The sequence below is a fragment of the Culex pipiens genome, chromosome 2 (assembly GCF_016801865.2).
Source record: "Culex pipiens pallens isolate TS chromosome 2, TS_CPP_V2, whole genome shotgun sequence".
NCBI lineage: Eukaryota > Metazoa > Arthropoda > Insecta > Diptera > Culicidae > Culex > Culex pipiens.
In genome coordinates, this window is record NC_068938.1 from 104,860,624 (window position 1) to 104,877,006 (window position 16,383).

The window sequence follows — 16,383 nt, forward strand, 5'->3', positions numbered from 1 at the left end:
TGCAAATTTGATTTTACATTAAAAACTGAAGTCAAAAATTTGTTTGACCAAAATTTCTATTTTTCTGAATAGCACATATTTTTTTTTAAAGTCGTAGTCAGTTCGTGGATTTTTTTGTTCATTCTTTTTCATGACTCAAAAGTTGCGCTTTTTTGCCCAGAAAAATATGTTATAAAAATAAAAAATAAAAAATATGGATTTAGGAAAATTGAACTTTTGTGAAAAATGTTAAATTTCAAGATCATGAAATATATTTTTCCGTGTCCCTATTATTTTCGGAATAGTCCTCTTAACTACCAACAACTTTGCCCAAGACACCAAATCGATCAGAAAATTCCTTCAAAAGTAACAGATTTTCGAATATTTACAAACTATTTTTGTATGGACAGCTTCAAAAATTATGCGAAGCCTTGTATGGGTGAACCAATAGGGTGGAATCGAAAATTGTTTTTTTTTCAGCAACACATTTTATGGGTCCCTTTTAGGGTCCCAAAAAACCTCCCAAAATTCGGGAGCGATTAGTTAAGTCCACGATTGGCGCAAAGCGAAAGAAATTTGTATGGAAATTAACATGGGGAAACTTGCATTTTCACATTTTTGAAATTTCAAAATTCATGTTTTATTATTTTATGAAACTAACACCGTAGAAGTATAGCCCTCGATGTCCTTAACAACTCTCTCCAAGACAGTATGGTGCTAACTTGCTTCTAACAAAAGTTACAGAGCGTTCAAGAGAGTCATTTCGGAATACTCGGTAAAAATCATACTTTTTGCCAACACTCCCAAGTCAAGTGGAAACTTTCTTAAACTAAAATATATGTGAGGAATTGGGAGGCAATTTAACTAACTAATGTCTTCTGAACACTTCTTCATAACGATTTTACGTAAGGCTCAACAAAATATAAGATCAATCGTGTTTATTTTGTATTTCATGGTTCCTTCGGCAATGTTGGCAGTAAATTCGAGTGTCACTGATTTTTTCAATACACTACTTTTGAAAACTCTGTATCTTTTTTGTGACGCACTTTAGCACCATACTGTCTTCGGAAGAGTTGTTCAGGACATTCAGGGCTATACTTCTACGGTGTCAGTTTCATAAAATAATAAAACATGAATTTTGAAATTTCAAAAATGTGAAAATGCAAGTTTCTCCATAGTAATTTCCATACAAATTTCATGCGCTTTGCGCCAATCGTGGGCATAACCAATTGCTCCCAAATGTTAGTAGGTTGTTTGAGACCCTAAATGGGACACAAAAAGGTGTTGCTGATTGGATCTTTATCATTGTAAATGTTTCCATATAACTAGATTCCACCCTAGTGAACCAATGACAAAAAATGGCTTCTTAGGTCATAGAAAAAGGACCCAACAAAGTTTGAGTCAAAAATGACCCCTAAACTGTTCTTAAATAATTTAAAAATTTTAAATTCAATTTCTATTAAATGCTGAAGTTTCATAATAATTTAAGCTCAGTGTAAAAATCTCCACATTATTTGTCTAAATAATGTCAATCCAGCTTACAGCTGAATCACCCTCGTTTGTAGTCAAAAAGGTCAATTCATTTGTGGGTGATGCAACCGCAACCCAATAATTCAGGGCGCCGAGCAGACTGGCTGCAAAATTACTTGTCTGCTTGGTCAATTTTCCATCCTGTGGGGGAAAATCCACACTCCCTTTTTCCATCAAACAGAATGTAATGTGGGTTGTGGGGGAATCGATTTTCCATTTCTCTCTAACCACACCTTAGGGGTCGTGCATAAACCACGTGGCCTTTTTTTGGAGAATTTTTGACCCCCCCCTCCCCCCTCATGGTTTTTCGTGGTTTCACGCCAAACCCCCCCCCCCCCCCCTATATGGCCACGTGGCTTTTTCCTCCCAGGTGAAAAATCTTTAAAAAAACAAAATAAGTATAGATTTCAAAAATGTTTATCCACAAATGATATACCGTCAGTGGTGGTGACTTTTGGTCAAAAAACGATATTACTGTTGTTATTTCTACACAATAAAAATATTTCAAAATATATCGAAATAAATAATGTCGGGGAATGTTCCTGAATGAATGATTTACCAACATTTTCCCAGAATATGGCTAGTATAATCACACCGTTCATAAATCCTAATCGTTTTAAAATTAACTCAAACTCACCCTTTAGAGGGGGTGACATTGGGTCAAATACAAAACATTTTAATTTGTGTAAGTGCTGTAACACCATTAAAACCAATTTAATAATATATTTAAAAAAAAACAGAAATTCACTTAAAAGTGTGAAAAAAGTATGACATCACAAAGTTTAAGGTAAATAATAACAGTATAACAATTTATTGAAATGGTACAGAAAGTAAAAAAACACTCTCAACAAAACAAGCAACTAAGTAAAACATATCTTGACTTTTTTTTGATAAGGTCCTATAAACAAATGTAAAAATTGAGTGTATCCCTTTCACACCTTATGTCAAAGTCCATCGGAGTAAGCGGGATACACTCAATGTTTACATTTGTTTATAGGACCTTATCAAAAAAAAGTCAAGATATGTATTCAAAATTATGGAATTGCAGTGCAATTAATAGCATCCAGAATAAATATGCTTTAGGAATTAAAGCTATTATGTTATTAAACAGCATTCATGATTTAATTAAAATGCGCTTTTAAATATTTTCATAAAATCAAAATTAATAATTAAAAAAGTAAAAAGTTTTGTTTACGAAAAAAAATATTTTCATTTTATTTTAAGGAATATATCTAGTTATAAAAGCTCCTTGTTAATATTTATTTTATTCCAAACATTCATAAAAATCCAAACTAAAGCAACTTTTCTTTTTAATTAAACATGATTGATTCCAATGATTCAGTGTGTCCAAAAAAAGTCGAGCTGTGTAATATTTTTTCTCCATACAAGAATCAGAGACAGGGACAAACATTCATTATTACGACCTTTTGAAATGTTAGTATTATTTTAATTTTTTTTTGAAAATATTGATTTCGAAAAGATCGATAATTTAACGAAAAGATTCGATAATTTAACGAAAGTTTTATTTATAAACATTGAAAATCGCACCATTAGTTGCTGAGATATCGACATAAGAAAATTATGGGTTGTTTGGGTGAGACTTAGTAAACATCAATTTTATGTTTTTAAATCTTTGCATGGCAATATCTCAGCAACAAAGTTCAAAAAAAGCACTTCAAAAATATTTTTTTTCAAAAGTTGGCAAACATGGGCACTATTTTTTTTTTAAATTAATAACAGCAACTATTTTTTTTAAAGTTACCTAAAAATAGCTATAACTTAAAACGGTGCACTTTATGAAAATTTCACTAATGTACTTTTAGATTGCAAATTCGATTTTACATCGAAATATTAAGTTGACATTAAGTTGCGGTCGATATTTAATTTTTTTTTTTAATTCAGTAATGATTCAAAAATTCATCACTCAAAAAAATATTTTTTGCCCGTTCTGGAAATTTCTGAAAAGCTGGCAAAATTTAAAAAAATAGTGTTTTTTGCAAATCATGTTTTAATGACAAAAAGTGAAATTAAAAATCAGCAAAATAAATTACCATTTATCATTTTTTTTTTTCAGTGTAGTCCTTATCCATACCTACAACTTTGCCGAAGACACCAAACCGACCAAAAATTTATTCAAAAGATACAGATTTTTTAATTTTCATTGATGCCAAATTTGTATGGAAAACTATATGGACAAACTAATGATGCAAAATGGCTTGGGCACCAAAAAAGTTTCAGACGGATTAAAAAAATTAAAATTAAAGAATAAAGACCGATTTTGTATAGAATTGCTCGGCTGTACAAACAAAAGTTATGTGAAAATAATCGAAAAAAACGATTTCGTGTCTTTGGCAAAGTTGTAGACAACGCGCTAAAAATCATTCTTTTAGTCATGGACATCCAAATTGTTTAAGTCTTACTCTTACTTTAAATTGAATTTGATATGTTTTGATAAATTTTAAAAAGATTGAGCTAAAATTTGGAATTGATTTAATTTTTTTTTCAGTTGTTTACATAGGCAATTATCTACGATTTAAGATTTTTGATCCAACTTTTGGTTGCTGAGATATAACCTCAAAATAAATACAAAAAAAAAATATTAAATATAAGTTATTTTTTCAATCTTTTCAATATCTTTGAAATTATAAACACTGGGACGCCCAACGCATGTCCAATATACACGGATACCCAAGCATCCCTAAAACGTTGGAACGGTAACTTCACCTCGCAGATTTTCGGGCTTGTCTCCGCGGATTTTCGGGCGATTTTTTTTAATAGAGTAAACTAAAGTTGGAACGACGTTTTTGATCGCATAATTTACAAATGTGATCAAATCGAGTTCTGCAAAGTTTAAAGATCATCTAAACATCCTTATAATTCACTCAAAAAAATGTCCCGGTTGGTTGAGTTATGCCCGAGAACCAGCGAGTTGAAAATACCGTTCCATCTTTTTTAATGAGTTTTATGTATGTTGATCTTTAACGGTATTGTATTGAAATTTATTTCACAAATTGATATCGGCATTTGAAAATTAAGTGATTCTTTAAAACTTAAATTATTTTAATGTGTCTATATATTTGAGTGGTTTTATCTCAAATATGAAGTTGAGGGTATAGTATATTTTCTCAGCTTAAAGAAAAACTAATATTTTCAGGAAAGGGCACCTTTGGCCCCTATTTTTCAATCTTTAAATTAATTAAGAAACAAAAACAATGTTTGCTTGAAGCTCGTTTTTTTCTCTAAAAATCTAAAATGTTTGCCCTTGTTTCTCTTGGCTCAACAGATGGTCCATATTAACATTAAAAAAAAACTAAAAAAAATACCTACAACTTTGCCGATGGATAGTAAACGTGTATTTTATGAAATGTTATGTAATATAACAATCCGAATTGTGTAACCCATGAAATAAGGAATACCTTTTAGACCAAAATATTCATCCAATGTTTTGGTGAATCTTAAAGTATGTATCGTTCGTTTTTTCGTTACTGGTTAATTTTTAATGTTAGACGTTTCACTTGCAAATGAATGAAACTGAAATTTTGCGCAATAATCCTGAAATTGGGGTTTTTAGTTTCTTTGTACTTAAAAAAATATTGCATGAGAGAGGAGATACAAGATATCTTGAGTTTGTTTTAAGTGTCAAAAGGAAATCTTTCGATAAAGATTCTTCGATCACTTAAAGGACCAGCTACGGTAATTAGCTAAGATCTTAGATTTTGAAAATATTTTTTTTCGCCGAGAATCATTTTTAGACACTTCATTTATAATACATATTTAGTCTTTTGCCTTGTTACGAAAATCTTATAAAATTGCCAGCTATATTTATTTTTTAAATTGTTCGAAAATAGAACTATCTAAAACTACATCTACTTTCAATGCAAATTTGCAAGCACATTTTTAGCTACAAGATACCATCAACAAAAAAAAAAATGTTTGCATTTTGGTACGCATTTTTTAGAGTATATTTACTTTGGATACTGAAACTAGTTAAATGAGTATTAAAAAGTGTTCATTCAATAACAGGCTCAAAGCATTGATATGAATCTGCCGAAATATATAATTAATTTTGAATTGGAAAATATTGTGACATTGAAATATAAGTAAAAATTCTAAACACAATAATTGTATGCTTTTGAAGTGTAACAAAAAATGTATGCATATAAGTAAACTCAAAGCGCGTATATTTTTCTTTTTTTTAAGAAAATATATTTTTTTTTTTTGAAAGGCCACGTGGTCAGCCGTCGACCCCCCCCCCTCCCCCATGGCTTTTCATGGTTTTTTTCGGTCGAATTTCGGACCCCCTCCCCCCCCCTAAGGAGACCACGTGGTTTATGCACGACCCCTTATCACGAATGTGCTTCAAATTCATTGTAGATATAATTGAATTTTTCGAAGGTATTTGTTTTTTTTACTTTGAAAATGAATACTGTACAATTATTTTAAATAAATTTTAAAATGAGTCCATTGATGTCACTTTTCCGATTTCTGCAACAACACCCGCGCGTGGGCGTCAGCGTCCAAACACACTCAACGATATTTTTAGCTCCGCCGGCGAAATGAGGTTGTAAAGTTTATATATAATCTATATTTGCTGTTCCAATGGCGACGCCGATGAATGGTGCAACATTTTAAATACAAAAATTTCAACTCATCATGCAAAAACTGGGTTTTAACTTTCCAGCATTGATTTTTCTAACACTAAGACTTAGATAGTTAATAAAACAAGATGGCTGCCCAAAACAATTTACAACGAAGGTTTAGTTTTTTTAAATGTGATTTCATATTGTGATTGTTACTAATAATTTAATCTTCTTTCTCCCTCCCTACCAACAGCAAAGATTCTATTCTTCTATCTGGTGTTCTACGCTCTGCTGATAGGATACTTCTCAGCGATGCTGGCAGTATTCTGGCAAACGTTAGACCCCAAGATGCCCAAATTCCAGCTATCTGAGTCGTTGATAGGAGCAAACCCAGGTGAGTTTTTGCAGTTTTTTGTGTATCAAAACTAGATCAATAATATGTTTTTATCAAACTAATACTAAAAATAAGATGGACAAAATGCTTGTTTCGATTTAACAGTAGATTTTACTGAGAGTTAGATATTTTACCGAATTCGGTATAATTCAACCGAATCTAGTCCGTTTTACATGATCTATCAATCAAAACTTCCCACTTTTTAACTATTGATCTTAGTACAACAAAAAAGTTCAACTTGACCGGTCTGTGCATAGTTTGCCTGTGAAATAATAACGCCTTAATTTATGCACATTTAACCAATTCGAGCAAATCAGCTCTCTGAATGCATGATTCACTGATGACTGTTTAGTTTGAACAAAATTCAAATAAAAATATTTCAACGGAAAATAAACAAAAACATTGTTTGCAAAATGTTGCCTTAACCTTGGCAATTTCTATCGTTTAGTGTTATTTTAAGTTCCATCTCCAATATTTTCACAATATTTCGTTGAATCGAACAGATAATGTAAAATACTATCTCCCACAGGTCTCGGCTTCCGACCGATGCCCGTCGAGGACACCGTCGAGAGTACGCTGGTCTGGTACAAGGCCTCGGACAACGGCAACATCGAAGCCTGGACGCGACAGATTGATATTTTCTTGAAGGGTGAGTTTCCTTCCTTCAAACTCCAAGTAAGCCGTAGACTAACCGACCTCCCCTCTTTTCAGCATACCACGAGGAAGAGGACAACCGCGTCGACTGCTCGTTCGACACTCCGCCGCCAGAGGGCAAGGTTTGCCGAGTTCCGATGAACGAATGGGGACCCTGCACCAAGGCGAACCGGTACAACTTCAAGAAGAAGAGCCCGTGCATATTCCTGAAGCTCAACAAGGTTTATTCCCTAGACTTCACAACTTGAACGGTTCCTAAAACATGAATGTACATTTTCAGATCTTCAACTGGGTCCCGGATCTGTACAACACTACCGAGAACCTGCCCGAGGTCATGCCCGAGGATCTCCGAGAGCACATCGGCTCCGAGCTTGGCCGAGGCGACAAGAACGTAAGTTCAGACACTAATTCCTGAATTCTTGAATCGAGATTAAATGTCACCTTCAAACAAACAGGCCAACATCGTTTGGGTGTCGTGCGCCGGTGAGAATCCCGCCGACAACGAGCACATCGGACCGATCAACTACATCCCGCGTCGAGGATTCCCGGGCTACTTCTTCCCGTTCAAGAACACCGAAGGATACCTGCCCCCGATCGTCGCCGTGCACTTCGAGAGCCCCAAGAGTGAGTAGAGCATGTGTTTTCGCCCTGGTTGTGACTATTGTGACATTCGTCCATACAAATTGATGGCGAAATAGCACATAACCATGACGATTTTAATTTTCGAAAAATAACAGTGTCGTGCCCCTCGAGTGTCATCCATTTTGACGACAAGTGGCCAAATTTCGTTTACGTCAAACAAAATCTTTTGAATCTATTGAATCTATTATATTCAATTTCAAAACACACTCATTATATTGTGGATAGCTTGCAAAAATGGTTCAAAAATAATATATTTTATTATCTATTAGGTGGTACAAATTTTATTTAAAGTTATTGTCTCCCAACTATATCAATACAAAAAATGGAAAAAATCGCATTTTCAGTAACTATAAAATATTAGATCATGATTAATTAAATTATAGAGTAAGGCCGTTGCCAATATTTTTCAAAGTTTATGTCACCCCCCCTTCAAAACTGGTCCGACAAAACAATATTTTTTCAAAAAACTTAAAATTTTTAATGAAAATAGAAGTCAAATCAACTGAAAACAATCTAAAATGCATTTTCTGCAATACTTAGATATTTTGGAAACTAATGATTGCAAAACAACTGGACAGGTGTAAAATTCATTTCAAAACACTTTGTTAAATCAAATGTTTAAATCATGGCTCGTAAATTCAATTTTAAAACTTTTTTAATTTTTTTGTCCCCCTTTGCTCAGAGTCGAGGGACATAAATTTCAAAAAATATTTGCAACGACCTAATTTTCTTCACAAAGTTATGATGAAATAAGATGTTTTGTAGTTTTTTATCAACTTTAAAAAATGTATTTGTCTTAATCCAAGAAACAACATAACATTTGTTTGACCCAAAAAATGACGACATGCATGCTAGGATGCTTATTCCTAAGCTTAGCGATTTTAATGACAAAAAATAACAAATTTCACAGAGACCATTATAACCCGCAAACACCAAATTTCACGGAATGTGAAAAATGCTTAAATAACCTTCAAACATGTATGTTTAATGTACAGACAGTATTTTCTACAATTTATTTTATATTAAACTCAAGGGTCCTGATTGCTCCAAAACGGCTCATTCACTCGCGACCACACATTGAAAGCGACAAAAAACTGCTCTGACCGTTTCCTACCGTTTGTCGCTTCCACACCAATCGTTACAGAATACTCTCTCTTTGCTCTCCCTCTCACTTCAATCGGGTAGTACAGCGTTCAGAGAGACCGATCGCGTTATGTCGCTCAGTCGCTGAGTCGAAATAGTTTGAAACGGCTTTGTTCTGTTCATTTATTAAACTGTTAAAATCTATGTTATCAAACATGTTTTGCAATTTTATAATAACATGACATCAAAGACACATTAACAAGCAATTTCCATCATACCAAGTACAAATTTACGGCAAAACGTGGTAGCGCAGGCCAAAAGAGCGCCGAGCTGGTATGTTGTTAGATTCTCTTCTCTCTGAACGTATTCGTGTGTGACTCGGGTCGACGGACAGGGTGGGCAAAAAAAATCATGAAGTATTTGTGTCGCTGGGAGAAGTGATTGAGCAAGTCGCTGGCCAGAGTGTCGTGTTCGCTCGCGACTGGTTGCGAGCTCCAGTTGGCAAAGATTCATTCGGCGATGAGTGAGTGATTTCTGATCTTTGAACCAAAAATCAGGACCCTTGATTAAACATCAGTCGAATCATAATTAACCTCACTTATTTGACCAGTTGCCCATACAAAATCTTTTTTAATTTGCTCTGCTTTTAGAATATTACGTGACTATAAAACCCAAGATTCTAAAATTGTTGAATACAATAATTGAAAAAAAGTTCTTAACAGCTGAAATTTGTAAGACTTAATTTAATCAGGCATTCTTGTTTCATTTCTTGGTGAATGAAAATTAAAATGTTTTTCAATATAAACTTAAAAATAAAAACAAGAATTAACACTCTTGTCAAGTCGAAATGCTTATTACATCTCTAGTTTTTGATTCTATATTATGACTAAAGCTTTTCATTCTTAAGACCATTACAATTTTATGAGTTTTGATCTCTCTCCAAAAGTTTCGTTGAAAAAGGATCAAGGAGCTAAAAATAACCAGTACAGTTCTGACTCGATTATCTAAATGCTTTGGTTACAATATTTTTTTCATTGTCTTATTTTTGATTGTTTAGTTTTAGTGTTACCCCTAAACTTATTAATAAAACTACTCAAAAGTGATAAATAATGTTTAGACCATCAGATTCTTTAACCTGAAGTCTCATACAAACCTTCTGATTTCGGATAATAGGGGCTTTGGATAAATTTTTAAATATTTTATTTCAAAAATGTGACGGATACTATTTGATTTTTTTTAGATCAATATAATCTTGGATTTCACGCTCCCAAGTAGTCGTGATTTTTTCTAGAGGTCTTAATTGGATATATATTTTTACAGGATTCCTGATACATTTTAACATAAGTTAGGTGCATTTTAGATGGCCGTATAAAGTCTCCTTTCTAAATACAGGGAAACAAGGCATAACGGACCCTTTGCCATTTCGTGCAGTGAGAGACACTATTTTTCATACATTGGAACCAGCCGTGTTTAAATAAGTGCGATTTCGGTTCCGGTTTCGCCAACTGTGCAATGGGGACCGAGGGGAGCGACACTGTGATTTTTCCCCCGGCAACATTGTAAAAACTTACAAAACTAACTTTCACTTTCCATCCACCCCCAGATGGCGTCCTGATCAACATTGAGTGCAAAGCCTGGGCGAAAAACATCCACCACGATCGCGCGGACCGAAGAGGGTCCGTCCACTTCGAGCTGATGGTCGACTAAGAGACGCGGCCATCGTCCCTAGTAGCAGCTGGCAAGAGCAAGGCAGGCCGAAGAAGATGAGTCTAGGAGCAGGCGAGCGAGAAAACGTTAAAAACCGGCAGTAGAAGAAGAACAACATCAACCAAAAGAAACCTTGAGCAAACAAATGTGTGAAAAATTAAGACCGAACCGTGAAAAAGAAGAGCAACTAACACTGTAACACTGAGAAGAAAAATGACACTTATTAAGAGAAAACAAAAGAAAAAAAATGAAACAATTAGTAACTGATAAGCATTGAAAAAGGAACGAGCGGTAGCCATCGAGATGAAGAAGAAAAAGAAGCGACGTTTCGAAAGTGATGCAACATCGGACAGTAAGTAATTCAAACTAAAACAACAAATCTAGGTGCGATCATTAATTAATTTAAAAAAAATAATTAAAAATACTACAAAATAGTGGTTAATGGTAAACACAACAAAAAAAAATAAAAATAAACAATGCGCGAAAACATCATCTCGTTTAGGTCGATAACAAAGGAAACATGTACAGCTCTTAAATGTATACTCATACTGAAATCGCGACGACATCCGTAAACAAAACAAACAAACTAACAAATTGCAGAAATAAGCGAATAAACTAAGCGAAAGAGCGAAAAAGGTTAGCCCTGCCGGACGAGCGAAATCAACAGTCAGAGTCAGAACAGAACAAGAGCATACAAAGAGGTGATGATGTGCGTGAACCAATAGGACTGAAGAAGTGTGCAACAAGATCGCAACGCAGAAAGAAAGAGAGAGAGAGAGGTAGAAACCATTCACATGCAAAAAAGAAACTCACACATAGAGAAGAGAATGTTAAGAGAAAGTGACTAATTCTTCAAAAAAGGCTTGATGAGAGAACGAGGAGAAACATGTTTCGGAAGAAATTATTTACGAAGTAATTTGAAAACGCTGAATCAGTTTGTTTTCGAATTTCCGAACTGTGTACAAACTCGAACACGGAGGAGTAAACAAACAAAAAAAATTAAGCAAAAATATTTATTGAAAAGACCGAAAAGCACAGAAGAAAGGATATTTTTTGTATGAGTCAAAATACTTAAACAATGTGAAGCTTTTTATAGAGAATTAATGAAACAAATCGCAAGGACAAGCATTGCACAGAGTCTCGATATATTTGTGGTTCGATTAAAAGGTGGATCTGTTTCGTTTACTCAGTTTACAAAGTTTAATGCGTTATGATGAGTGGAATATTTAAAAGAGGAAATCACAAATATATCTGCGCGGAATATCAGCAAAACAACATGAGCAGCAAAACGCAAAACAAAAAAGCAAAAAACATAAAACAACTAGAAGTAATTGATCTAAGAGAAAAGAATAGTTGCTAATAAAAACAGAGAAGCAAATCTAGTGCAACACAAGCAAATCATCTGAATGAGAAACACGTTCAAGGGCCTCTTTCTATTCTTACACTCACTGCCCAACAAAAGAAAAACAAATAATAACAAACAAACAAAAAAAAACAATGAAATTGCCCAAGTAAACAACTTACTGTAAAAAGTAAAACGGTACACAAAGAAAACAACACAAACACAACACACCGCAGCATACAAGAGCAACCTAAGAGAAAACAAAAAATCAAGCAAAAGCTATAATTTGATGTAATTAAAGCCCCGAAGAAAAACCAGAAGGTAAAAGCGATGCAAAAGCAAGTAAAAATTTGATAATGTAATTAGGAACTTCGACATTTAACAGAAACAAACAAAGTAAAAAAACAAAGGTAAATAAATTTGATAACTTCACAGTCTTGAAGTCCGGTGGCCCGTGCTCGTGCTTCCGTTTGACAGCTCAGATTGAGCTGTCATCGGGGGATGGACGCGGCGCCGTTGGCATCCCAGTTAGGAGCGAATATTTTTGCTTCCAAAGCGTGGACGGATCCAAGCAAACCAACAACAACAAATATGGCGGAAACGTCACATGACTGCCGTTGATATTCGTCCTTGGAAGCAAAGGTAGTCCATTTGCAAATAATAGAAAAAAAGTTGTTGAAAGTATTATTATTATTATTACTAATATAATTGGGAAGACATTGATAGAAAAAAGAATAAAATCAAACACAAAAAATTGAGCCTCGTATAAATAACAGAAGAGTAAACAAAGAAACCACACACACATAGCGAAAAAGAGAAACTATGTGGACAAAAAAGAAGCAAAACGATAAAAACACACACACACAGCTATAAATGAATGTTATTGATAGTGCGCAACTGCATTTTTAATGTGCTAACTTCGTTTTCTTACCAAAACACAAACACACACACACACACATACAAACACGCGGCGAGCGCTGCCAGAATGTGTTGGCGGTGGTTCTCGCGATCTGTCAGAAAATTTTTAATGTTGCGTTTGCGTAGGCGGTAGAACGGCGTCATCGTACACAGATTTCACGGCGAAGTATAAAAACACTAAACTAGGATTAGCTTAACAAAAAAAATGGTAAACAGTTTCGATTCACACCACGCCCTGGATAAGTTTGGTTTCGGATTTAGGATTTTTTTTTTGTTCGACTTTTCCAAAACTGGCGTCGGTGGAAAGCATTGCATCGTCGAGCCCCTCGAGCACGCGTGCGAGCTGTCAGGGTGACAGCGATGGCTGTCACTTTTGATGGTGTTTTTGGTGAACGAGGGGTGCTTCGGTGTTGTTTTTCTTGTCGACATTAGTTTTGGAAGGTTTTGATTGCTTTTAGTTTCGATTTTCGTTTGTGTCTGTTGTTATTTATTTGTAGTGTAAAACTTATTTATTAACCTTCGACCGGTTCATCAGAGTATTGCATTAGTTGATAGTATTAGTTTAATTTTTCGTTTTACTTTCGGTTTAAATCAAATACTTGCGCACTGTGTTCATATATCGAATGCCATGAAAGAAAGGAAAAATAAAAACATGTTTAAGTCGTTGATGAATACTATTTAAGTGCAGCATAGATTAACTATAATGAACGATTAACTAAACAATAGCAGAAAAACACACACACATAGTAATGGAGAAAAAAACGATAAAAGCGTCATGCCGTACAGCTACCGTACATTTTGAGCTTAGGCGTCTGTAGTTTTATATAAATTTAGTCAATTTTTTCAAAAGAGAAAAACAAACGAAGTGAGCTACTAGCGAACATGATGAATCATTTCAGTTGTATTTAGTTGTTTGGATTATAATTAAGATAGTATATCAGTGACAAAAGCGCCTTTTCCGCGAAGGCTTTGCGAAATATACAAACATAAAAAAGATTGTCAATAAATTGTCAGATTTCTTTTCCTGTTATTTCAATAATTACACGACGAGTTGAGTTTGCCGAAAGATTTGTTACAGCCAGCTGGAAAGTATACATAAAAAATAGCAAAATCATCTCGAGTACAGTAAAACTGATTGTTAGATTTAAACTACCGCAGATATGAACTAAGATGCAGAATTACCAGAGTAAACAAGAAGAAGAAAAAACAGCAAAAACTCCAAGTTATCGAAATAGAGCAAAACAAAACCAGTTACGGCGAAGGGAATCAACTAAATAGCGCCAATCACGTTCTAGTTTTACTTACCAAGCCGCCAGGTAGCGTCGCTTTCAGGCAAACTACACTACATAAGGCATTTAAAGGGGTTCTTAACGCAAAAAAAAAGAATAGTTTCATTCACTTACAACAGCAGAACAAGCAAAAACTATAAAATAACACCCACCACATACACACGATTACGGCTAAACGTAAAAAAAATAATGGAAAATATAAACAAAAAAAAAGTTATAAAAAATAAACAAAACACAATGTAAAGCTATTATATCTTTTTAATGAATAATTATTGAAATAAAAACTGAGAAATCTGTAGAGACGAACTGTTAGTTTGATTGACATACTTTTGATACAGTCTTACAGTCATCCTTCGTTTGGTACGCACAAACCACACTTTTTTCCTGTCGCAGCTGCGTGTTTCGTCCACATTTCATCTTCTCTGTCATCTCTGCTCACCCACTCAAGTGACGCTCCCCTCGGTCAAAAAGAAGCGCGCGCTGTCAGATTGACAGCACTCGCTGCTGACCGAGGGGCGCCACAATGTTGTTTTGTTTTCGTTCTCGACCATCATCACAAGGTATTGCATTTTCGATCCTGAAAAAAAAAGCTATTTTCGTTTCGCCACCTTTTGGTTTTGCTCTCGCCCCACAACACAACAACTCTTTCTCAACTGCCAAGCGAAGCGCGTGACGTTTCGCTTGCAATGGACCACTATCAAACTGACACTTCCTCTGCTGCAAATGCGAGAGGGGGGAAAAGGAAGTTGACATTGAACAATATTTTTACTATGAAAAATAACAGATGAAAATGGCAAAACCAAAACAAACGTGATTTGTTTCTTCAGAAATGTTTACATTTAGCAAAAAAAAAAAAAATAACTCAAAAGGTAAGAACAATCGAAACAAAACTAACCCCTTTATCTGCGCCTGAGAACAATACAGAAAAATTTATACGAAACTCAATTTTTAAAAGTGTGTGTGTGTCAGATTGGCCCGGCTAGGCAAAGTGCGCCCCCTCCTCCACGGAGCCGGCGTGATGCAAACAAGGCACAAAGCACTTATCTGTCAAGCAAATGAGATGCCTTCACTGTGATCTGTTCAAAACATATACACGTAAACAAACGACGATGCTCGCAGGCACGCCTTGTTTAGCATCGGGCGAGGCGGGCAAATCTGTCAAGTGTGAGAATTCTTCTGTCAACTGTTGACCCAAAGCAAAACAAACCAAATAAAAAAATGCAAAACGCAAAACTGTCGCAAAAGTGACACGCATTGGTGTAAAATAATTAGGACACGCCACAATTGTAAATATGTTTTTGTTTTGTTCGTAAATGGAAACATGGGTTTTCAACCAATGAAATGACAACTTCTGTCAAAAATTACATTTTGTTTTTTTTTTCGATCACTTGATAAATATTTTTTATCCAGCAGTGTCGTTCCCCTAGGAATGTTTGACAGTTTGTCTAAGCGCAGCTTGACAACAATCTCTGTCAAATCAGCGAGGTTCGACAGTATTATTTTAGATTACTTATGATTTGAGTTTATTTTGAATAAGTTGCTGTTTTCATACTTTATAAAGTTTTATAACATTGATATTTTGAACAGTTTAAAAAACAGAAAGAGTTCTTTTCCTTAGCCATGAATGAAAAACTCCATATCTTTGGGAGAAATTTAAAGCAAACTTGGAGCAAACCCCTTTCTTGATGATGAAATAAATTGAATATTTTCAGCGAATGCAGTCGGCACATAACTAGAAATGAAAAAAAACTAAGCTTAAGAACAGAAATATTAGTAAATAATCATTGAACCATAAATGTTGAATCAATAATAAAGACGCTGTAGTACTCATAATGAAAATAATTAAATAATAATTAAAAGCAAAATAAGCGCAAATGAAAGAACGAAATCAAGCAAAGAATAAATAAGAATTAAAACTCGTTTAGACTTTTCTTTTCTAATATCTAAGTTATTTGCTACGACTAATAGATTCAACTATTATATAAAAAAATACAATTACTCTAGTTGTAAGGTTTAATCACTTAAGGTAGACAAGCAAAAAAAAAAGAGCATATAAAACTTGTTAAACATAGTTAGTATGTACGTACTACTTAAGTGTTACACGTGCTCCAAATAGTCTAGCAATCTAGGAACAATTTATCAAAATACACTGCAAATGATCCAAACTGTAACTCCTAGGTGAACCTTCCTTTGATTATTAAAAAAAAACAGTGAGTAAAAAAACTTCTATCGAAATCTATCCTACACAATACGTTGGTGCTAAAA

The 16,383-nt window shown here is 34.4% G+C and overlaps 1 protein-coding gene across 2 annotated transcripts in view; it reads left to right on the forward strand.

Annotated features, from left to right (window-relative positions):
- Window positions 1-16,246, forward strand: part of LOC120428183 (sodium/potassium-transporting ATPase subunit beta-2) — a 58,283-nt gene extending 42,037 nt beyond the window's left edge. For both annotated transcript variants that reach the window (XM_039593172.2, XM_039593166.2), the window contains exons 3-8: window positions 6,343-6,483; window positions 7,013-7,132; window positions 7,195-7,358; window positions 7,418-7,528; window positions 7,593-7,761; window positions 10,466-16,246. In XM_039593172.2, the coding sequence (XP_039449106.1) occupies window positions 6,343-6,483; window positions 7,013-7,132; window positions 7,195-7,358; window positions 7,418-7,528; window positions 7,593-7,761; window positions 10,466-10,569 (809 nt within the window). In that variant the 3' untranslated portion in view covers window positions 10,570-16,246. The remainder of the gene's footprint in view (window positions 1-6,342; window positions 6,484-7,012; window positions 7,133-7,194; window positions 7,359-7,417; window positions 7,529-7,592; window positions 7,762-10,465) is intronic.
- The last annotated feature ends 137 nt before the right edge of the window (window positions 16,247-16,383 follow it).